Source organism: Macaca mulatta, chromosome 1, assembly GCF_049350105.2.
Source record: "Macaca mulatta isolate MMU2019108-1 chromosome 1, T2T-MMU8v2.0, whole genome shotgun sequence".
NCBI lineage: Eukaryota > Metazoa > Chordata > Mammalia > Primates > Cercopithecidae > Macaca > Macaca mulatta.
Window position 1 is genome coordinate 16,528,408 of NC_133406.1, and position 25,389 is coordinate 16,553,796.

A 25,389-nucleotide genomic window follows, 5' to 3' on the forward strand; every position below is an offset into this window, starting at 1 on the left:
GTGATGCAGAGCTCTTAATTCTTAATCTTTTATGCCGTCCACCACATGAGCAGCCTTGCAGTGCACCAAGCGTCTCGTGAGGTGTAAGGCCTGTGAAAATATATTTGAGTATAAAATATTATTGGCCAGGTGTGGTGATTCATGTCTATAATCCCAGCACTTTGGGAGGCCAAGGAGGGCGGATTGCCTGAGGTCAGGAGTTGGAGACCAATCTGGCCAACGTGGTAAAACCCCGTCTCTACTAGAATACAAAAAGAAAAAATTAGCCAGGCGTGGTGGTGGGTGCCTGTTATCCCAGCTACTCAGGAGGCTGAGGCAGAGGAATTGCTTGAACCAGGGAGGTGGAGGTTGCAGTGAGCCGAGATCACACCACTGCACTCCAGGCTGGGTGACAGAGCAAGACTCTGTCTCAAAAAAAAAAAAATGTTATTCTAACAAAAGTAATTTCTGTTGCGTGGGAATAAAGGGCAGTGTTTTTGTAAATACCTGCCATAAGAAAAAAAAAAAACATTAAATTAATCAACAGTAGGTATTGTTCATTCAGTATTAATATCCATTTTCGTCTTTATCTTACTGTGGGACTTTAAAAGGGAGAAGAAACAGCTAACAGTCCTCCTGTTATACAAGGAAAAATATTATATGTTCTGTGTAATTTAAACATCCATTAGTTTTATGAAGGATTTTTAAAAAATTCGTTATTTATTGAATTTAAAGTTTATTTGTATATATGTAAGTTAGCATACATATACAGTTACGTAATTTGGACACATTAGAAAAATACAAAGAAGAAAGCAGAAAGCATTCCTAAGGCTACTTACTAGAGCGAACCGCTATCATAATATGAGAGTGTTTCTTTCCTGTATTTTTACGTATATAGATTTTTAACATACTTTGTTTCATGCTTTATATAAAGTTTTTTGTGTATGGCTGTTTACACATAATATTATAAATCCTCAATTTCATGCATATTCTTAAACACTGGGATTGTGTTGTATTTTATTCTATATATGTACCACATTTATCTCTGACCACTGACTGTTAAGACTGTTTCCAGTTTTTCATTCTTGTAGTTTTGGATGAATATTTTTCTATGTTAAGTTTTTTATTTTCTTATTATGTCTCTTATTTTCTTGGGTAGATTTTTCAGATGTAGAGTATTGAGCCAAATGATTTGAACAGTTTTTTAGGATTTAATACATATTATCTTATTGGTGTTCAGAGAATGCTGCCAGTTTGCATCTGTCTGTAGCGTGTGGGATATGCATCCCCCAGACCCTCACGGGCATGGGGAGTGAGTGTGTTGTGTGTATGTGTGTGTGAGAGAGTGAGAAAGAGAGACATGCATGTGTGATACACTCATGGACAGCTTTTGTAACTTGCTTGGTCAGAAGTGGTATACTATTGTTTTAACTTCATCTCTTTTATGACTCATTATTTATGCGCATGTCTTACCCAGCTAAGCTTCCTGAGGATTAGGAAGCTCTTTCATTCATCTTTCATGCTCCTCCCTGCTACAGCATCCAGTACAGTGCCTAGTAGAACTGAATACGTTGATTTACTGAAGTAACAAGAGGGTTTTTTATATCAGACAATAAACCACATAAAACTGTTCAATAATACTCAGTATCTTATAATTCAAATAAACATGGGAACAGTGCAAAGATGGCTTTCAGTGTGTGTGAGTAGTGAATGGAGTTTGTTGTGTATTTGCTGCTAAAATTACTGTTTTTAAAAAATCAAATACTAGACTGTTGTATGGATTGACAGGGTTTTCTTTTCATGTCCTTTATACTAAGTTGAAAGGAAGCATCTTCACATTTGAAGGCTTCGTGTTTACTTGTTGCATTTTAATAAAGAATACAGTGATGGTACATGCTTTGTACAGTTTAGTTCAGTTTTCAACAATATTGATTGATGTTAGTTTTGTTGAATACCATAATACAGATATTTTGCAAGAGTTTCCACTGTGGATTCAGTGGAAAATAATATTGGTGAGAACAGAGTGTTTTCAGGAAGGTTTATATTTTTTTAAGGCTCCAGCCTGCCAGTTTTCATTATAAAATGCTCATGTTCTCTTCTTTGCTACCCATTGTCACTAAACATTCATTTAACGATTAGGACAGATTTTTTTTTTATGATCTCTAAATGAAATTAATAAGTGCAGTCTATATTGGTTGACATTAAATAGAAATTCTTTTCTTCTTTTGCTGTGTTTTCCTCAGACACAAATGCCTCTGCTTAAATTATTAATTGGGATGACTGATTTCCTACCGTGCCATCTGTAATTCAGGGGTCACATTGCTGAAAAGATGTATTAACTAATAACCTCCTGAGAGAAGGAGGTGAGGGCTATCTCTTTTTATCTCTTTCTGATTTAAAAGATTTAATGGGAAGCAGTCAATACTCGCAGCTGTTCTTCTGTCTCCTTCAAAAAACTCCGTGATCAAAATTGTCTATTTAACAAAACAACCCTTGTTTATTCTATTTTTGACTTACAGAATGATGGGCAGGGTAGCAGTTTACTACCAGAAATTGGTTCTTGTTCTTTATTGAGATACAGGAAGTTTAAAACTTTAGAAAAGCCATATTCTAATACAGTATAAAGTCTCTAAGATAATTTCAAATATAAATTGTAATTGGGAAGAGAATAGTGGCTCCCTGGAGATTGCTTTGGGCAACTCACTCAGCTTCTAAAAGCTTTTCTTTGCCTCTTGGAGAATCAGCTTAAACACTGCAGTCAGTTACTGGTTTGTGTTCTCTTATTCTTTGTGTGTAAATCAGTGAGCAGTCATCCCATATTTTGTAAACCTGACTGTTTCCTTCACTGTGTTCCTTTGGAATAGTTATGGGCCTCATTCATTTGCTCAATTTCAAATCAGTATGTTTATCAATAAATATACACTCATATATTACATTTTCAGCTATTATTTTTAGAGCTTTTGGTCCCATTGAATTTTTAGAATAATCCTTTGAAAGAGATACAGTTATTCCCACTTTACAGATAGGAAACTGAGGCCCAGCGTTTACAGGCGATTTTATCACCATCTCAGCAGCGTGTGGTAGAGCTGGATATTTGCCAAGTGTCCACATGCCAGGACATGTCTATGCCTTCACCATGCTTAGAGTTTACAGGAGGATAACAGCAAGTAATAAACTGGTATAGTCTGGTGTAACTTCGAGTAAGAAAGAAAAAAAAAGGTACAATGCTATGGCGGCCAAAAGTAAGATCACTTACACCCAACCTTAAGGTTTGAGAAGGCATTTTAAAAACATGATATGTGAACTGAGGTGTGATGGATAACACCTCTTAGCAAGGCAGGAAATAAACACGTCTTGTAGAGATGTTGGCAGAGGTAGTGGCATGTACAGAGGATAAGAACATGAAGGTCAACACATGGGAGCATAGAGGGTGGAAATCCAGCAGCTGCACGAAGGGCTGTAACGCATGGATCAAATCATGAGTGGCTTGTGCTGTCTTAAAGCAAGCAGCTTTATTCAGAGGGAAATAAGGAACTGTTGAAGGATTTCATTATAATCTAGGAGAAATATGATAGTGGTTTTAACTCTGGTTGTAGCAGTCGAGATGGAGAGATTGACATGGATTTGAGGAGTACTTGGAAGGTAAAATGGGCATGATTGAATGTGGGCTGTGAGGGGAAGGCATGATTGAATGTGGGCTGTGAGGGGAAGGCAGGGTGTTTGGCTTGGGCACCTGAGTGGTTGGTGATGCCTTTCCCTGAGCCGGGCAGAGGAGGAGCAGATTTGGGTGCAGGGAGGGGTAGGCAGGACAACCTGGACTATCTTAGTGCAACTTGGAAATGTTGACTGTGAGATGTCTTTGGGCTTGTGGATAAGGATTTATGAGTCATCAGCATAGAGATGGCATATTTGACTACAAGGATGGCACAAGGGAGTGTATAAAATTAGAAGGCAGGCTAGGGTAAACCTGAAAAACCTCAGCATTTAAAGATGACCTGAGGAGGAGGAGGAGCCAGCCAGGAGACCAAAAGAGACAAATGAGAATCAGTGTGCTCCATGCAGGTGTTATGATAATGTGTCGACTCAGGACTTTGGGATACTTTGGTCTGCAATCATTTCAATTTAAATGGATAGATAGAGGTTAATGATGATTGTCAACCAAGTGTCGGGCATGACTGGGAGTAGAAGCAGTGACTATGACAGACCAGGACCCCACTCCGATGGAGTTTACCAAGCTGCTTTACTTACAGAGTCACCCAAGAGCCCCATTTAAGAAACCTTCGACTGGGCCCTTTTTTTCACTATGAAGTGCAAATCAATATAAAGGAAACTCATAATATGGGTAACTTGTGGAGACTGAATCCTTCAGGGTTTTTTTTTATTGAGGTCTTGCTTTACTCCAATGAAAAAATTCTTAACCACATCAAGGAGATCAGCTTTTCTGGGACATCACTTGAGAAATTCCTCCAAATAGCACGTGGAGTACTTTAAAAATTTGTTGGCCTAACACCAATGTGAACTTTCCAGCAAGAAAAGATTCTATTCCCCTTCGCAGATCATAAGTTACCCCTATGTTATAAAACCCCAAAGAGGAGAATTCTGCTGGTTTTTATGTTCTCATGTTCAAAAATATTTATCTTTGGTACCACTGCAGTGTTTAATTCAAGATAGATGTTTAAGAACTTATTTTCATGTTCAGATCTATCAAAAACTTACCAGGCAAAAATATTATTGAACTTGTATATCAATTTATTACCATTATTATTTAATAGTAGCTATTTATCAAGTTGTCTTATAGCTTTGATTTTCATATTCTACTGGTAATAGGAATGTGAGTTAATGGGCTTTTTTATAGCTATTTTTTTTTTTATCATTTCACTTAATACCCGGCTTAGTTTTTGGTAAATGCATTTTAGGTGATGAGACCTCAGCTCATTGATTGCCTTCTTGACCTCAGAGAGAGGGTAAAAGTGGGATCAGTTTGTTCTTCCTTTTATTCCCTGTCCTATTATCCATATTAGTATTAGAGCTGTTGGGATACTGGCATGAAAAATAAGCATTTTTTTTTTTACTGTAGTTATACTTGTATTATAAATCTGCTATATAATTTTAACCATTTTTTCCCTTGAATGGGGCTCATAATTTGTGCGTTTTGTGGTTTTCAATCCATTTGCTACAGCTGCAGTCCTGATAAGTGGCTCAATTATAACTATAATATTGGTCTTAAAGACTCACTGATGTCTCATGGAAAACTTCGAAAAACATCCTATTTAAAGACAATTATGCTTAAATATCAAATGTTCTCCATTTCTTTTCTATCCTTTAAAAGTTATTACCAAGACAGTTAGCATGAGAACAGCTCCTTCAAGCTCTAAAATTCTTCAGTGTTGGTCAGCGGCCTTCCCTAGCCCTTCCTTACTTGGGGGCACCCCCACTACCTGTGAGTTTTCTGTCTGGGTTTTTTAAGTGCTTGCAGAGTGTTGGTGACTATTTTCTGTTTTTACTGGGGAGCAAAAGCCATAGAATTTCATGAAATGCAAGAATAATTGGAAACTATGGGGAGAGGGCCAGTGCCCCTCACAGTAAAAATTAGCTTAAAGAACAGAAAGAAAACTGTATGTAGACACAATCCAGAGATCCATTTTTATTAGATCATTCAAAGGCAAACTCTTTCTTCTCACCACCTTCCAGATGGTCAGAATCTAGGTTTAGGAAATTACCTGGAAGAGAGAATATTCATGTTGCTGTCAAGGTCACAGGCCTCTTATAGATGAGTCTGTCATCTTTATAAAGTTCTAGGGAAGGAATTAAATGAGTCTCAGATTTTCCTTGATGTTTGTTTTTTCTTAAGCTATTCCAGCTTAGTAGTATGAGTCCATTTAACTATTAGGAAAGCAGTTAGTATCCTTGTGCTGTTAATTAGAATAAGGCAGGAGGGAGCAAGTGGTACCAGTGACACTCACCATATACATGTACAATGAGGATCCAGTTTATGCTACAGCTTTCTAATATTTCATTTCATAGCACGTTTGCTTTCTAAGGAGAAATACCATGGCCTTTTTGTTTGAGGACTCTGCATTTGCCAATCTGAAACTCTCGTAACTGGTTTTTTACAATCTGTTAGAATGACAAGATGATGTAAAATCACAGAGAGGGGAAGGACAGGCGCGAGTCACAGCTGCTCAGGAAGAAGGCATGTGTGGGCCCTCGCTTTATATGGCTTCTTCTCTAACTCGGACACGAAGCTGAGGTGGCCTTTTGACCAGGTCTTTCGATTGCATAGTTTCCATGTGCCATCCGGTTTTGGAGTGATACCATTCACGGGCATGCATCCAGAGCCCCCAGGAAGCTGGCGACATGCCACCTACAGAAAATGGAGCTCTGCAAACAGCCGCTTAGCCGCGCTCACAAGAGGACAGAGACTGGTGGCAGGATTGGCCGTTTAGGCCTCCTTATTACCTACCATGTTTGGGAATGGGCCTTGGGTCTACTAGAGGAAGCTGCTGAGATGCTTAGAAGATGAAGTATGACATTCTTTTCTTTGTATACAATTAGAAGACATGTCTGTAATCACCTCATTTGGCTGGTACGGAAGTGGGGGTGGGAGGCTCTCTTTTCAGAGTGGAATAGTTGCTGAATTTTGTGTTTACCTGTTGTAAGGATTTGGGAAAATGCCATGGAGCACATAGTGTCCTGCAAAGTGTTAACATCCATTTATAGGTATCTGACTTTATAATGAGTGGTTTTCTACAAAGTTATATCAAATGAAACATTTCTGATTACAATATATTATATAATATATTCCTATAACCACCAGAATTTTTCATTTAAATATTTTCTAATATAAGGGCTTACTGCCTAATATATTTGTATAGTGATTTGTTAATTTAATAATATTTACCAAACATCTACCACATACTGGAAACAGCTCCAGGCACCATAGATAAAATGGGGAAGAAAACAAACATAGTCTGGATTCACAGAGCTTTCTCCTGGGGAGAGACAGAGAGAAGCAGGAAGTCCTTAGAGGCATGGAAATGGGTGTTGGGGAAGACACTGTGGGAATATGTTGTAGGGTCACCCCGTTGCGGGGAGAGAGATGATCATGAATGGTTGTCAGTTCAGCTCAGGCAGTGAGTGATCCATTTAGAGGGAGCAGCTGGGACACAAGCCTGGAGAGTGGTCTGTTTGAAGACTTGAAAGACGCTTGGTATGTCTGGGGCAGGGCATAGAAAACAAGGGAGGAGGGAGAGAGATTAAACAACACAGAGTTTCCACAAGCTACAGTAGAGCAAAATCTCAGGGGAGGAGTTGCAAGGAGATGGGATCCAGGCTGCATCCCAGGAGCAATAATTGTGGCCATGGGATGAGGTATTCTTAACTGACCACATGTTAGGTGTGGAGTTAGCCTCGCACAAATTAAATGATTCTCCAAAGCAATTCAAGCCACCATTTCCAGAAGAAAGGGGAATGGATTCTAGATAGGAAAAATCGGTAGCTGTCCCCTAAAGCTAATGTTCTTAGCACAAACAAATTTTCAAAATTCACAACCAAAGGAATATTCTGAGATACCGTTAGGAAAGAATTTCACGTGCTCTGTGTTTGCTATAGTTTTTGTCCTTTGTAGTGAACCTTATGATAAGATTCAGCATAAATTCATCTATTTTTAATTTCGTATATTATTTATATTTTAAAATCTTAATTTATTTGAGACTGGATCTGACTTTGTTGCCCACGCTGGGATGCAGTGGTGCGATCATAGCTCACTGCCACCCCTAATTCCTGGTCTCAAGGGATCCTCCTGCTTCAGCCTCCCAAGTAGCTGAGACTACAGGTGTGTACCGCCACGCCTGGTTAATTAAAAAAAAAATAAGTTTTTGTAGAGACGTGCTCTTGCTGTGTTGCCTGTGCTCATCTCAAATTCCTGGGCTCAAGCGATCCTCCTGCCTCAGCTTCTCAAAGTGCTGGCATAGGTGTGAGCCATCACACCTAGCTAATCTTTATTTTTTGACTATATATTGGTGTATTCCATTTTTTCACAAGATATGTGTAATAAATATTTTGTAACTTTAATTTCATGTGTTAAACATTGAGAAAGTTACAAATGTTAGAGGAATGTGAAAGCTCAGAAGATAGATTTTCAAGTAAGAATCTGAGCCCAGTAAATTATAATAGCTGGTTAGGTTTTCCAGGACTAATTATCATCTTATTCTTGCTAATGCTAGTTTTAATATTTAATGTTTCTCTGGTTTATTTTGCACATCTGTTAGTTGGTGGCCTAAACTCAGAGCTTCCCTGTGGAGCGTGGTGAATAGGTTACAAGTGTGAGGAGATGCTGGTTTTCTCTTCTCTCTGGGTGGTGGGTTGAGCCCAAGGTGGTCAGTCCATTAACTGTGCCTCTAGTTTGAGCGTGTTCCTTCTTGACTCCCTTGTGCTGTACAGATACTGGTATTTCAATAGATGACATGACATGGAAAAGAAAAGAAGGTAGGGTTTGTCGTAATTATTTGGATGGCATTTATTTTACAAATAAGAGGATAAAGGAGTTTCAAAGCAATGATTAAAGTGGTTCTTTGCATTTCGTGGATGCGTTTGTTAATGTCATTTCTAGTTGGGGACTGGTTATGTACAAGAGTACAACTTTCTAGTGCATTATGCACAAGTGACCTGTAAAATAAAGGCCCCCGGAAATAGAAAACACTGCAATTTACCCATATGTTTGTAGACACTTGATCTAATAACTCTTCTCTTTAATTACAAATATTTTTCTTTGAATTTATTCTTTCTTTCTTTAGACACAAACATTTTCAGGTGTTACATATTTTCCAAACTCCTGACAGCCTGTCTTACTCAGAGGCAGAAGAAAGAAAGAACCACTTTACCTCTTCTGAACATAATGATGGTAATAAAGCTATAGCCAGTTTTCTTCATCCTTCACCAAAGCATAAGAAATATTAATAACTGTAATTCGGTTTGAAAATGTTAAAATCCCAACTAGCTAAACAGCATAAAAACTCTTTCCAGTGGACTCTTAATGGCTTTGAGATGAGCATGTGGGGATGTCTTGGAATAGCAGGTATTTTTCTTATGGTGGCAGTTGCTTTCCCCCACCATAAAAAAAAAAAAAAAAAAAAATTTAGTCTAGGGATGACAACGTGTCATCTATTCTCAGAGCTGTTCCATAATGGAGGAAATAAAATGATATTTTAGGATATGGCAAACAAAGGGAAAATGAGTAGCCAGGTACTGACATGCACAGAACAGAACAGACACACTATCCCATGGTTTTCAGAAAGAGAAGATAAATGACTGCATCTTACCTAATTCTCTTAGAATTATTATGTTTAAAAGGATCAAGGATGACTGAATTATAGTTTTTTCCTATACAGTTTAGGCTATTATCAAATCCATTCCTGGAGACTGAAAAACTGACAACTTAGGTACAAGAAAACAACTTCTTACCCAGTATCTCTCTACTCCAATGTATTTGATGTGTCAGATACCAGATCCTTGAAGACCTTTTCCCACTTAAAGGAGGATCTGTGTGAGTTCTAATTTGACTACAGGTGATCATTGTGAAAACTCTCTTGTTAATGTCTTGTATTGACCCTTTTGCTGTGGGCCATTTTGAGTTTAACTGTTTTGAAGGAAAGTAAACTAATAATACTGAAACCCATTATATACATGACTTGTGCTACTCTTATAGCCAATTCATTCATTGAAATACTTCATGAATCCCTAGTTTAAGCCAGGCTACCTTAATAGTTAATGCTGGTACACAACTGAAAGGCATGGTTCTTTGCTTAGAGGAACTTGAAGTCAGTAAGTTGGTAAACAGCAATTAGAGATAAGGAAAATTACTCTGTTGGATATAGATGGAGTGCTGTGTTATCACAACATTCTTTGCTTAGATGCAATTAGTGTGGGAGACATCCTAGGAAAGTTTCTCAGATAAGTTAATACCTGATTGTATGATGTGAATTTTATCTAGCTGTGTAGAGAAGGAAGATGGTGTCCAGGGAGGAGTGTTACGAACAGTGCTGTGGATCATGAAACTTCGTGGGCAGAAGCAGAGGAGAAAGACAGATACGAAATCTATTGTAGAATGTGTTCAACTTGAAGTATATTAATTGCTAATGGCTACTTCCTGTCTTTTAATTCAGGTGAAGGAAATACTCATGACCAGCCAGATGTCTTAAGGAATGCTTTTGAAAAGAACAGAGGTGTACAACATTATTACGACAACAGAGAAGCAAATTGGCTTTGGAGAAACTGTATTCTGAAGATGTTGTTTGCTTTGGGCTAAAAAAAAAAGAAAAAATACAACTACAGACAAAGGCTTTATATCTGCAAGTATTATGGCGTGGTCAATAGCAATGTAATTAGATTTACATCGGTCTTCCTGGTGAGTCTTGGAGGCTCTTCCTCAGTAGACATGAGTGACCCAAGGCAGTCACAAGAAGAGAAGCACAAGCTCGGCAGAGCCTCTTCAAAGTTCAAGGATCCCCCTAGAATCATGCAGTCAGATGATTATTTTGCTCGGAAATTTAAAGCCATTAATGGCAACATGGGACCCACTACTTCTTTAAATGCCTCGAATTCCAGTGAGACTGGCGGTGGTGGTCCGGCTAATGGTACCCCAGCTGTGCCCAAGATGGGTGTGAGAGCAAGGGTGTCTGAATGGCCTCCTAAAAAGGACTGTTCCAAGGAGCTAACCTGCAAGGCACTGTGGGAAAGCCGGTCTCAGACCAGTTATGAAAGTGTCACCTCCGTCATGCAGAATGGGCAGAGTGACCAGAGCGAAGGTCAGCAAGATGAGCAGCTCGATCTGGACTTCGTGGAGGCCAAGTACACAATCGGGGACATCTTTGTCCATTCCCCCCAAAGAGGACTTCACCCCATAAGACAGAGGAGCAATAGTGATGTCACTATCAGTGACATCGACGCCGAAGATGTCTTAGACCAAAATGCAGTCAACCCCAACACAGGGGCTGCCCTGCACAGGGAGTATGGAAGTACTTCATCTATCGACAGGCAAGGCTTATCTGGTGAAAACTTTTTTGCTATGCTCAGAGGGTACCGAGTAGAAAATTATGACCACAAAGCAATGGTCCCTTTTGGGTTCCCTGAATTTTTCCGCTGTGACCCTGCAGTGTCTCCGAGCCTTCATGCAGCAGCACAGATTTCTAGGGGAGAATTTGTCCGCATCTCAGGATTAGACTACATGGACAGTGCCCTCCTGATGGGGAGAGACAGGGACAAGCCTTTCAAACGGAGGTTGAAATCAGAGTCGGTGGAAACATCCCTCTTTCGAAAGCTTCGAACTGTTAAAAGTGAGCACGAAACTTTCAAGTTCACATCTGAGCTGGAGGAGAGCCGACTGGAGAGGGGCATTCGCCCTTGGAATTGCCAGCGCTGTTTTGCACATTATGATGTCCAGAGCATTTTGTTTAATATCAATGAAGCCATGGCTACGAGGGCTAATGTGGGGAAAAGGAAAAACATAACCACCGGGGCTTCTGCAGCATCCCAGACTCAGATGCCCACAGGCCAGACAGGCAACTGTGAGTCCCCTTTAGGGAGCAAGGAGGACCTCAACTCCAAAGAGAACCTGGATGCCGACGAGGGTGACGGGAAAAGTAACGACCTTGTCCTTAGTTGTCCTTACTTTAGAAATGAGACTGGAGGGGAAGGCGACAGGCGGATTGCGCTCTCTCGGGCCAACTCGTCCTCTTTCAGTTCTGGGGAAAGCTGCTCTTTTGAATCGTCTCTCAGCTCTCACTGCACAAATGCAGGTGTCTCGGTCTTGGAAGTGCCCAGAGAAAACCAGCCCATTCACAGGGAGAAAGTGAAGCGCTACATCATAGAACACATTGACCTTGGGGCCTATTACTACCGCAAATTCTTCTATGGGAAAGGTAAGGAAGAGCCCTGGGCGTTTGTGTGCGTCTCGGGAGTAATTTTTTTAGGACCAGTCACAATGTTTTGCTTTGTGTTGGAGCACCTTCCTCAGAGTGTCCAAGGCCATAGTCCACTGGGCCGGACCTTGTTCTCCATCATGGTCCCTCCATAGCTTCCAGGCTAATTTTTTCTTTAGAAAACTGCAATTCCATGCCTTTGTTGATGGGTAGTCCTTCATGTGTAAATGCCCTTTTGGTTTGATTTCTCTTTCTGTCATTCTTTGTCTGCCAGTTTGTGAGCATCACAAATTCAAGTTGATTTTAGATTTGGATTTCACTTGATTTAGATTTCACCCCTTGTAAGAAGTCTTCCCTGATTAATTCTGTCTTCCTCCTATTCCTCTGAATAATCTCTTATGCTGCGTACAGTGGATCATTCTGTGATTCCCTCACCTCTCTAACCTTTCTGTACTTTGCTCCTCCAGCATTGCTGTATGTGTTGGACATGTTAAATCTTTGTTGAAAGAATGCGTGAATTACCACAACAGACAAATTTTGTTTTCGTGTAGTTCTGTAGATAGGCTTAAATGTTAAGACACAAATGATAAATTATTTAATTCTATGTCAAAGAAATGGTTTTTGCTTTACGTATATCTTCAGGCTTGAAGGATGCGTTCTTCAGAGGTCATATGGTTGAATCCTCAACCTTTAAATAAGTGTCCCGAATTATCCCAGGGCTAGGAGAATCTTCTCTGATTTAGAGACCTACAGAGAAACAGGTTCCACACGTGTCAGTAACACATGCCGAGGAAACACTGCGGCACCTCGCACCACCTTTTTATTGGGTGCAGCTGGTGTCCTTCACCCCTTCGTTACAATGCAGCTTACTTTTCGGAGCTATATTTTTCTGTCTTCAGTTTCACCTGTCAGCCCTCTTCCTGCTCCCAGGGATCCAGGGATAAGCTCACGGAGCACCTGAGGAGGCACAGGGTGGGCCCCGCTGCTCTCCTCCTCCTGTTTCTCGTGCATAAACTATTCTGCTTCTAGTGCAGATAACTGGGAGCTAAGTGTACTTTTATTTATTTATTTACTTTTTTACTTTGCATCAATCCAGACTTAGCATGTCTTTCATAATCACGTTATGACAACATGTAACTCAGAGAAACGATCTGATGCAATAAAGCTAAATAAACAGATATTTACACTGCATCTGGCCACTTACTGTGAATTGTCTCTCTGTCCTCATACTGATGACATAATAGGACTGAAATAATTTTGTCAACAGATCTTGGTCCCTGTTGTTGTCTCCTTTCCTCTCCTCCACCCTGAATTTCGGTCTTGGCTTCAGGTGTGCCTTGGTGTTAACATCATGAGTTACTTCCTTCCAGCCAGTGGAATCAAAGAATCTTGGATCTGCTTTTTTTTGTCTCTGCTGTGAAAATAACTCATAACCTTCATGCCTGTGTTCATGCAGAGGTATCACATTATATCACATTGCTCAAGGATACTCTCTAGGTGCAAGTTATTTTCGGAAAGGGAGATGGAGAGATAGGCTTCCTAATTAAGGTTATTTTTATTGATGAAGCCATGGCTGCCAATTCTTAATAAAATAAAGTCTGTTAGATTTATTATGCCCTGAAATCCCCAGGTAATTAGTCACTCTGGCTAGCTGAGTTTTGTAAATAGTTTGTGATCCAGACTTCAAAATACTAGAATATAAAATTATATATATATTCATATTTATGCCAAGACTTAGTGCCAGCATCTCATTCATATGCTGTTGCACATCCTAAGTGTAAGTGGAATGAAAAACGGTTGTTTTCTGCACCCGGGTCACCACCATTTGATTCATTAATGTCCCCAGGGTCTGTTTCCCGAGATGATTTCAGGTTGCTAGATTCTGTTAGTTTTCTTGACTGCCACTTGTGGTTTTTCTCTTGAATTCTCAACTGTCACTTCTTAGTAGTTTTAAAGACTCCTCTGCAAGTGATTTATTTCCTCCACCTTTTCTGATGAGCTACTTAATGTTTTCAAGAGCATCGCAGATGACATCATCAAACTCCTTAGGTTTGAATGTGAAATAAATAAGCTCCACAAAAGAATCTGAGTGTAGACACCCTGTCAGTGAATTGTGGGTGGATGTACGCTTATCGTTTGGCATTTTGGTGCTGTTGGGCACACTCTCTGGTTCTCAGCTTTGCTGTGGATTTATAAACCAGTCAGAAAGCGGAATTCTAGACTACAGTCACGCATCAGTTAACAACGGGGATATGGTCTGAGAAATGTGTTATTAGGCAATTTCGTCATTGCGTGAACATCATAGAGCGTACTTAAACCTAGATGATATATATTTTTATTCTTCTCTATATATATTTTCATATGGAAAACCAAATGTCCCATCACCATTACTGAATATCAGACATTTCCCCTTATTCATCTGCACTGCCAGTATCAAGTGCCATGCATCAGATTTCTGTATATGCTCCATCGTGATTTTTGTGGAACCACCATCATGTATGTGGTCCATTGTTGACCGAAATGTCCCTATGTGGTACATCGCTGTGTTTTGCAAAGCCCACAAAACGAGGGAGTGGGGAGGCAATCCCTGAGGTCGCTTTGTCTTCGGTGTTCTGTGATTCTGTGCTGTGGAAGGTGCTGTTGTGCCAGCAGATGGGCTCAGGGGCTGGGGAGGGAGCGGCCACCAGGAGCGAGAAGAAGGCCGAGCCCCGGCTGCTCTGTTCTCTCTCCAGTGCAGCTGTGAACTGTGTCCTGCCTCCTGCTATATTTAGCTCTTCCCCTGTGGTCCAGTGTGACTTCAAAGTGAAGTTGGCTACAATGGCATCTGCTCCTGCTCTTGCTGGTCTCTTGTTGAGCCATTAAGGACTCCAGGCAGAGGCAGCAGCCCAGATTCTTAAGTGAAAAGTATAGTGAGGTGGAGGCCTCCTATGGTGTGGGAGTAGATTCCCACCCCCGCTTCAGCCACTGGACACAGCTGTGCAGGACCCTTCTGTCTGCAAACATCACAAGTTGCTTGAGCTTCATTGTATTTAAAAACAGAGGGCCTGGCCATACTGGCACAGATACGATGTTTTTGAGATAGCTTTTTTCTTTTCCTTTTTTGCTTTTCCCTTCTCTCAAGGATTTTCTCTTTGGAAACTGGCTTTCAGGGATCTCTCTTTTGGTACTTTCCAGAGTGCTTTTATTTTGTTCTGTGCTTCAGGGTTCTGTGTAAAACTTCATTTTCAAGAGAATTAACTGGCTCCCGATCACTGGCAAATGTTTAAAGTGTAGAACTTTGATGATGTGATTTCTTCTTTATTGGGTAGTTAATGTGAAATGTCTGCCCTTGATGCTGAGGTGTGTTTCTATGACACGTCATCACTGAAAGGCTGTTGAATAACTTTGTAAAAGGATTTCTGCAGGGGAGTGGCAGGACACAGGAAACTGTGTGACAACATCGCTTGCCCAGGCAAATCCATCTGTAGCTTTCGGTGAAATAGCTTTTTTTTTTTTTTAAGACCGAGTCTCGCTCTGTTGCCCAGGCTGGAGTGCAGTGGCACCATCTCAGCTCACTGCAGCCTCTACCTCCCAGTTTCAAGCAGTTCTCCTGCCTCAGCCTCCCAAGTAGCTGGGATTACAGACATGCACCACCACACCCTGCTAATTTTTGTATTTTTAGTAGAGACAGGGTTTCGCCATGTTGGCCAGGCTGGTCTCGAACTCCTGTCTTCAGGTGATCCACCCACCTCAACCTCCCAGAGTGCTGGGATTACAGGCGTGAGCCACCGCACCCAGCCGAAACAGCTTTTTTAAAAGCAGTGAGGAGAGTAGCAAGTAGAGTGAAAGCTCAGTAATTCCCTTCCTTTCACTGGCGATGACCATGAAGACACATTGGTGCCATTTGTCACACTACTGTTTCTCTGATGGGACTCATGGCGAATGTGCCATATGCTGCTGCTTTGAGCTCTCCATTTGTGAAACAGGCCGTGACCAAGCCCCCCCTTAGATAGGGATTCTAGTTGGGCTTGACCACGGTCAGTCATAGGAGCATCAGTGAGTCTGGTTTCCATTGTAGCAGAGCAGCAGGCTTTGCCTCCTTCTGGACCTGCGTGGTACTGCACACTGCCACCAGCGGTGGGGCCAGCGCTGGCATTGTGTGGCTGGACCTGCTTGGTACTGCACACTGCCACCAACGGTGGGGCTAGCGCTGGCACTGTGTGGCAGAGCCCAGACACTGTCTGTTGACACGTAAGGGTTCCTGCTTGGTGTTGAAATCCTTAACTTGTTAAGAAGTTGTGCACCTACTGGGCTACTCGGGAGTTCTAAAACTGTTCTGTGCCCTACTTTATGCCACACAGACCAGAATAGTTCTGGGAGGCAAAGTGAGTAACATTTGGGTAAAGAGAGGTTAAAACCAGATGGGAGGATGAAGCTGGGCCTCCATGGTGACTCAGGAGTGAAGTGAAAAGTGGTTAAGTCATCGTCTGAGCCTTTGGGAACATTGTTTTACTAGAGGCGTTTTGCTGGCACAGGAGCATGTGTTCCTCTGAATGTAGTGGGGAAAAATGCGGAGTAAGATTGACAAATCTGTATCTTTTTTTCATTTAGAATTTTTAAATGGTATATAAATGTCATATGATGGTTATAGGAAAATAAGAAAATGTAGAGAAGCAAGAAATAAAGTCTCCTCAAATTCATCAGCTATATCACCATTAACATTTCGTTATTATCCTTGAAGGCTTTTCTGATGCAAATACATTTATGTAAATGGAGCTTACTCCTGCTATTACTGTGGAACTTGCTTTTGATGATCATCCTTCCATGTCATTATGTATAGAACTGCATCTGCATTTTAAGAGCCATTATCAATTGTCGTTATCTGCACTGAATGCATGAGGAGATACCAGGTATTTGCCAGCCATGATCTGGGCAGATAAGTTAATGACTGTGTTTACTTTACTTGAGAGAAAAACTTATCAGCTTGATAGAAGCACAGTAACAGGGGAAGAAGCATTATTTCTTGCCCTCTTGTAGATGCTACAAAACAGCTTACCGAAGACATTAGTGAATGTCCATTTTTGTAAAGAAATCTTTACTTGAAGAAGTAATTTATCATTATAAGAGTTGAAGTCAGTGTCCCACCACCTTCCTGCTTGGATGTGGGCTGCATTTAGTGATTCACTTCCAAAAGGTATAGTATGGAAAGACAGGGACAAATAACTTCACAGTGGAGGAACCTGGCAGACACTACCTCCCTAGGTCACCAAGGTCACCATCAGCAGTGACAAGTCCTGTGGATAGCTTGTACCCCAGGTATGAATGACTCTTCTGCAGTCTTCCTCTCCAGACCTATAACCCCAGTACAATTAGGGGAAAACATTAGAAAAATTCCAAATGAAGGACGTTCTACAAAATCCCTGACCAATACCCAAAACTGTCCAGGTCATAAAAGCAGGGAAAGTCTGAGAAGAAAAAAAAAAAAAAAAAAAAAAATCACAGACCATAAGAGCCTTAGGGGACATGACGACCAAATGGAATGTGGTACCCTGGGTGGAATCCTATACAGAAAAAAGACATTCCATTAAACACTGAGGAAATCTGAGTAAAGTATGGACATTAGTTAATAATAAACAGAGTTGATGCATGCATCATAACAAATATACTAAAATAATGTAAGATGTTAACAACTGGGAAACTGGGAGACACGTATAAGGGAAGGAACTCTGCTATTCACAATTTTTCTAGAAATCTAAAAGAATTTTAAAATAAAAAGTTAAAAATTTTACAAATGTAAGTCATAAATGCTCGTATATTTTAAATTATGATTTATTTCTTTAAGACTAGAAGAATTTATGAGTAGTTCCTCTAAATAACAAACTTAAAGGTTTATGTTGCTTTATTGAACGACCATAGAATTCTTGTAAGCAGCTAACTTCACTGTTTCTGGTAACTGCTCTCTTACCTAGCTCTATGTAAACCCACCTTTTCCTCCAGTGCTAATTTTTATCATTAGCATTTTAACTGAAGAATAATATGTTGTATGTACATTCTGCCAAATGAACAAATAGATTCTTCTAGAATTTGTGTAATAACCCTCTTACCTCTCTTGATACCAGTTTAACCATTTGTTGGCTGGGGAATTGTCTGTCATTAGGTAAAAGTGTCCATCCATTTTAATTATAGTTGGAGGTCAACTCTTGGTAAATAGAGGTCTGTGAATGGTGGGCAAATGACATCACTTAAGGCAAAGTGCACACCGAGGTTCACATCCCAACTCAATTTGGGGCAAATCCTTGAACTACTTTGTGCCCTAGTCAATCATCTGTGAAATGGGATGATAATAATACAAATCCTCCCTGTAAAGGGCTTAGAGCAGTGCTTGTCAATAGCGTGCCCCCCCTGCTTCCCAGGGTTACTTAAATAAATGTGTTAGACTTTTCTCTCTAAAAAGAAACTATTGTTCACACCACTGGTACAGGCTTTAAAGGGCAATACTTTCTTTTAGTGGTTCAGAGATGAAGAGAGAAACAAGTAGAACCATATGGCAGAGAGGGCTGGGGAAAGGTGTCTGGTGAAGTCCACCACCGCATTCCAAACACACTCAGTGAAGTGTCACTAATGTGACAGTTGTAGGCGGGCCTGCACCTTTACATCTCAAATGAACTTCACTGCTGAGTGATGCATGGCTGCATTTGCTTTGAATTTCATGCCTGGTGGCTTTTTTTTTCTTCTGATTTTATACAGTCATTGATGAAAATTAATAGGGAGTTGGACACTATTAAATTCATGCGAGTGAACACAGTGCCATCTAACAATAGTACTATTCTAAGATACACATTCCTCCCTCTGAAGACGTAATCGACTGAGTTCTTCACCTCCCTTTTTTTTTTTTTTTTTTTTGAGACAGAATCTCACTCTGTCACCCAGGCTGGAGTGCAATGGCACAATCCTGGCTCACTGCAAGCTCCACCTCCTGGGTTCACGCCATTCTCCTGCCTCAGCCTCCTGAGTAGCTGGGACCACAGGTGCCTGCCATCACGCCCGGCTAATTTTTTTTTTTTTTCAGTAGAGACAGAGTTTCACCATGTTAGCCAGGATGGTCTCGATCTCCTGACCTCATGATCCGCCTGCCTCGGCCTCCCAAAGTGCTGGGATTACAGGCATGAGCCACTGCGCCTGGCAGTTCTTCACCTCTCTCCCTGGCCAGTATTGCCTCCCTAGAGGTCCCATCCAGTCCCATGGGGACCCTTAACAGGGAGGAATTGCCCAGATATATGTGAGATTCAGCACCAAGGGCTATGATCGCACGGGCTCGGTGTGGCCGTCGGAGGAAAACGCCAGGGCTGCTTCTCTTGCGGAGGTGCCGTATCTGGACAGTCACAGTTCCCATACTCTGCAGTGTTGAAGGAACCTGCAAAGGACTGTGTGCTATTTCAAACCTACTGACCCCCCGGCCCCAAAAAGTCTTCAGTCAGTTACTGGGGAAGAAGAACGAATGCCCTGTGATTTCCCTGAGAAGAGGAATAAGACTCTTTATATTTCTTTACAGTTTGACTCACATGGCGTTCAACTGAGAACACTTGTTGGCATTTTGCTGCTGGTATAGTAAGTTGAAAGTAAAGGTCTTTGGAGCATTAGTTCTTTTTTTTTTTTTTTTTTTTTTTTTTTTTGAGACGGAGTCTCGCTCTGTTGCCCAGGCTAGAGTGCAGTGGCCAGATCTCAGCTCACTGCAAGCTCCACCCCCGGGTTCACGCCATTCTCCTGCCTCAGCCTCCCGAGTAGCTGGGACTACAGGTGCCCGCCACCTCGCCCGGCTAGTTTTTTGTATTTTTTAGTAGAGACGGGGTTTCACCGTGTTCGCCAGGATGGTCTCGATCTCCTGACCTCGTGATCCGCCTGTCTCGGCCTCCCAAAGTGCTGGGATTACAGGCTTGAGCCACCGCGCCCGGCCAGCATTAGTTCTTAAAGAGTATAGGAACTTAGTTTAAACACCTTGTGTTTGTTTAGATCCAACATTTATTTCACTCTTTGTCCCACTACATTAAAATAAAAGCTGGACAACCATCCTGTTATCAGTGGGCTCCACCGCTCTCCTTTGAAGTGGTGACGCCTTTCATACCTCCCTAGTGTTTTCTTCCTTTTGAGCAAATAGTAACAATGACAGATTATGAAAAGAAGCCTTAAATAATCTGCCTTCCTTTTTCAGCTTCATTTTTACTCTAGCTTTCCCTGAAATCATATTTTTCAAGATACCGTTTTTATGTTAAGGATACATTTGTTGTCTCATTTTTAAGTTTTCACTTTCCTGTATTAATTAATTTTTGCAATTTAAACCTTTGCCCGAATTTTTTTTAGCCTTGAGCTGCTTTCCGTGAGAGAACACTAGAGCTGGACTGCCTGGGTTTGCATCCTCACTGTCCCACCAGATTGTGACTTTGAGCAAGTCACTTAACCTTTGTGCCTCAGTATTGTCTGTAAGAATAGTTGTGCCTCCTCATAAGTAGTTAGGATGAACTGAGTTTATTTTTGTGAAAGATATTTAATATTATTGTCTTCCCTGTAATGCCTTGGATTTTTCAAGCTTAGCAAATACCTTGGTTAAATTTGGGTCAAAAGAGCAAAAATTTACGTGACAAAAATCTATGTTTTTCCTTCATAGTAAATTCAGTAATTTAATCCATGAAACACTAACGAAAATGTTTGATACTTCTTGAGGTTTTTGAGTTACTTTTTTTTTTTTTCTTTCTGAGATGGAATCTATCTCTGTTGCCCAGGCTGGAGTGCAGTGGCATGATCTCGGCTCACTGCAAACTCCACCTCCCAGGTTCATGCACTTCTCATGCCTTAGCCTCCCAAGTAGCTGGAACTACAAGCACGCGCCACCATTCCTGGCTAGTTCGTGTATTTTTAGTAGGGATGGGGTTTGCCATGTTGGCCAGGCTGGTCTTGAGCTCCTAGCCTCAAGTGATCCGCCTGCCTCGGCCTCCCAAAGTGCTGGGATTGCAGGTGTGAGCCACTGCTCTCGGCCTATTGAATTACTTTTTTTTTTTTTTTTTGAGATGGAGTCTTGCTCCATCTTGTAGGCTGGAGTGCAGTGGCACGATCTTGGCTCACTGAACCCTCCACCTCCCAGGTTCAAGCAATTCTCCTGCTTCAGCCTCCTAAGTAACGGGGATTACAGACATGCACCACCACACTCAGCTTATTTATTAGGTTTTTTTAGGTTTATTGTAGAGACTGGGCCTTGCAGTGATGCCCAGACTGACCTCAAACTCCTGGCCTCAAGCAATCTTCCTCCTTCTGTCTCCCGAAGTGCTGGGATTACAGGTCCAAGCCACCATGCCCTGCCCTCATTTACTTACTTATTGTCCCCTTTTCACTTTTTAAAAAATAACTCCTAGAGTGTTCGAAAAAAGGGAAGTGATTTAAAATACACATAATTGTTTGGAGAGAAAGGTGAAAGAAGATACATCATAGATAGGAATTGAAAAAACATTTAACGGCCTGTGTAACCCAGATCAGCAGAGAGCAGGCAATTAAATCATCAACTAGTGGCTGAGAGAACAAAGAACCTTTAAAATGCATTTAATGGCAAAATAGCTAGCTAGCTTCTGCTGTGCATATTAACAAAGTAAAGGACTGGAGGGTACAGGTGCACAGTTGTTTGTGGCCTTGGTGTTCTTATAAATGGTGCTGTGGTCACTGGATGCTAACAGCTTGGATAAAATCCTGTAAGGCAGAGCTGGGAGTGAATGTCTTTTACATACCTGGCCTCAGGAGGCCCTGCAGAGATGTGATCCTTAACCGGTCAATTCATTAGTGAGTTACCACTTAAACCTCTCTTCTAAGATATCACCGTATCTGGAAACAGCTTTTGGGCTAGGGTCCAATGTACCGCCCCTGCCCCCATTTTTTTTCTCCCTGAGCTACAATTTTTATCTCTTACTGAATAGCCACAATGCACCACAGCAATGCACTGAATCTCATTTTCATTTCCTGCTCTGCAATCTTGTTAGCTGATTTTTTTATCTTGCCCTGTTGTATTTGCATGATAGGTGGGTTTTCATTCGCTTCTCAACGGTCTTTTCATAGCTTCTGTTCTGCCAAGGAAGGATTTCATTTGATTCACCCTTGAAGCAATTTTATGGAAATCATCTGCCTGGAATGAGGACAGGCTCTGGGTGGGTGAGGGTCTGAATGCACACAGCCCTGGGAAGCCTTGCTCACGGTCCTCTGCCCAAGATGGGAAGGGCTTCTTGCCATGCAGATAAACAAGGAGGTCTTTCCTGAAGAGGCGATGTGGGATATCGTTTGAAAAGGGCAACTTTTTGCCTCCTGGTGGTCATGGTAGGGGGCACAGTCTCTGTATGTCCTAATGGTATGTGGAGATGCCCTTTATAAAAGCTAGGCAGTGTCTTAAACATTATTGAATAGAAGACTTTGATTTCTTTGGAAACACATCAAGGTAACCTACTGCATTCCTTGGTGAAACCAAAAGCATGGCTAACCCTTAGTAGATGGTTAGGAGACATAAAAGCTGTAAGTCTGCAGGTGTGATGCTTGTAAACAGCAGGAACTTCATCTCTGTTTGCAATGAGAAAGTGGATGTCTGTGTGAGACAGAGAGAGGAAAATGGGTCTGCGACATGGATTGGCAAGGTAGGCATGAAGGGTTTGTGTTTTGTTTTTTTTTTTTAGTTAATTCACCTGCCATCTTTGATAAAAAGGGGAATATACAAGTTTTGGATTCCCAAACTTTTAAAAGTATAATTTATGATAGAAATTACTCAGTGAAGTATATATACCACCTCTTAAAAAAGACTTCTGCGAGTCCAGTGTGACCTCTCCAAGTGATTCTGGGTCAGCATTTTGAGATTAAAAGTGGGAATCACCTTCAGGCTGACCTATGAACTGTGCCGGATTTTTGGGCTCAAAATCAAATTACTCGATGATGCAATTTACTTTATGTGCATTCCATTTTGTTTTGATTTTTTTTTTTTTTTTTTTTTTGCCAGTAACATGCCTGCTGTCAACTATAATACCCCTCCCAGGTCAATGATGGTGTTACATGGATTAGATATATTAGGAGCCGGGAGGATTCTGAGGTTAAGAAAGGTTCTGTAACTAACCCAAGGTTAAGCACGTGATAAGCATCAAAGCCCAGATTAGGCAACCAGTAAGAAGCTTTTTATAATTATAAGATTGCACAGTAAATGGGTTTGAGACTCCTGGTTGAATAAGGCAAATTGAAAACATGTTATCTCTTCCCCTTCCAGAATACCACTAAAAATGACAGTGAAGGAATTTTAAAAATGGGCATAATGCCAAAAAGTAAAAAAGCACCAGGGAGAAGCAGCCGAAGGAAGGCAGGGTATATGAAAGCAGGTGGAAGAGCAAGACTACTCCTAGTAGATTGAGAGAGCCAGCCTCCTGCGTCCCTCAGCATGGGAAGAGGGTAGAGGCCATCAATAAGTGAGTCAGGACATGCCACAGAGCCAGGCACCCTTGGAGAAGGGCTTAGGGGAGTGAAAACGGGGCTGGTTACATGCTTCATAAAAGGCCGGATTCTCTCTCCTCCCCCATAGCCAGTTTACTATGTGCCCCTCTCCCAGGTGGGAAATAAGATTTATTCTGGAGAAATGGAACAGCAGGCCTAGCAAAGGGCAGGACTAAGGCACTTAACTAAAAATGGGGACTTAGTGAAAGTCAACAGAGTGAGGTGCCCAGCCCCACCCCATTATTTGAGCTCAATATTTCTAGACAGGAGACTGGAGGTGCCTTCCCTGGGACACTCACTGGCCCAAGAAGAAGATGCCCCTGTCTGATGGCTGGGTCCTGCCTGACCAGCCTCATAAGGCACGGCTCAGAGATATGGTGGGGTCAGTGCCAGACCACATCAATATGGTGAATATTGTAATAAAGTGAGTCACACACTGTTTTTGGTTTCACAGTGCATATAAAAGTTGTTTATACTGTAGTCTACTATGCAGATAGTGCTATATCTAAAAGAACAGTGTACGTATCTTAATTTAAAAATACTTCATTGCATTAGCCAGGCGTGGTGGTGGGTACCTGTAGTCCCAGCTACTCAGGAGGCTGAGGCAGAAGAATGGCTTGAACCTGGGAGGCAGAGCTTGCAGTGAGCTGAGATTGCACCACTGCACTCCAGCCTAGGTGACAGAGCAAGACTCTGTCTCAAATAAGAAAAAAAAAAAAAATTCATTGCTAAAGAGTGCTAACGATCACCTGAGCCTTCAGAAAGTCAACCTTTCTTCTGATAGAGGATCTTGCCTCCACGTTGATGGCTGTTGGCTGATCAGGATAGTAGATTTTGAAGGTTAGGGTGGCTGTGACAATTTCTTAAAACAACAGTGAGGTTTGCCACATTGATTGACTCTTTCAGGAAAGATTTTTCCGTAGCATGCGATGCTATTTGATAGCATTTGACCAACAGTAGAACATCTTTCAAGATTGGAGTCAGTCATCTCAAACCCTGCCACTGTTGAATCTACTAAGTTTATGCAAGATTCTAAATTCTTTGTTATTGTTTCAACAATGTTCACAGCATTTTCACCAGGAGTGGATTCCATCAAAAGAAACTACTTTCTTTGCTCATCCATAAAAAGCAACTCCTCATCTGTATAAGTTTGATCATGAGATTGTAGCAATTCAATCAGATCTTCAGGCTCAATTTCTAATTCTAGTTCTCTTGCTATTTCTACCACATCTGCAATACTTCCTACAGTGAACTCTTGAATCCCTCAGAGTCATCCATGAGGGTTGGAGCCACCTTCTAAATTTCTGTTACGTTTGTATTTTGACATCCTCTCATGAATCATAAACGTTCTTAATGGCATCTGGAATGATGAATCCCTTCCAGGTTTCCAATTTTATCTGCCCAAATCCATCAGAGGAATCTCTATTTATGGCGGCTATAGCCTTACAAAATGTACTTCTTAAATAATAAGACTTAAAAGTCAGAAATACTCTGATTCATGGGCTACAAAATGAATGTGGTGTTAGCAGGCATGAAAACAACAGTAATCTCCCTATATATCTCCGTCAGAGCTCTTGGGTGATGAGATGCGTTGTCAATAAGCAGTAATATTTTGAAAGGAATGTTTTTTTAATCTCAGAACTAGTACTCAACAGTGGGTTTAAAATAGTCAGTAAACCATACTGTAAACAGATGTGCTGTCATCCAGGCTTTGTTGTTCTGCTGATAGAGCACTGGTAGAGTAGTTCGGCATAATTCTTAAGGGCCCTGGGGTTTTCCGCATGATCAATAAGCATTGGCTTCAACTTAAAGCCACCAGCTGCATTAGCCAGTAGCAAGAGAGTCAGCCTATCCTATGAAGCTTTGAAACTAGGCATTGACATCCTCCCTCTAGCTATGAAAATTCTGGATAATATCTTCTTTTATTAGAAGGCTGTTTCATCTGTATTGAAAGTCTGTTGTTTATTATAGCCGCTGTCATCTGCTATCTTACCTAAGTAATTTGCTGGCCAAC

The 25,389-nt window shown here is 41.2% G+C and overlaps 1 protein-coding gene across 14 annotated transcripts in view; it reads left to right on the forward strand.

Annotated features, from left to right (window-relative positions):
• SIPA1L2 (signal induced proliferation associated 1 like 2) overlaps positions 1 to 25,389 on the forward strand; it is a 231,018-nt gene that overhangs the window by 105,360 nt on the left and 100,269 nt on the right. For all 14 annotated transcript variants that reach the window (XM_077998594.1, XM_077998606.1, XM_028849678.2 and 11 more), the window contains one exon: positions 10,143 to 11,897. In XM_077998594.1, the coding sequence (XP_077854720.1) occupies positions 10,415 to 11,897 (1,483 nt within the window). In that variant the 5' untranslated portion in view covers positions 10,143 to 10,414. The remainder of the gene's footprint in view (positions 1 to 10,142; positions 11,898 to 25,389) is intronic.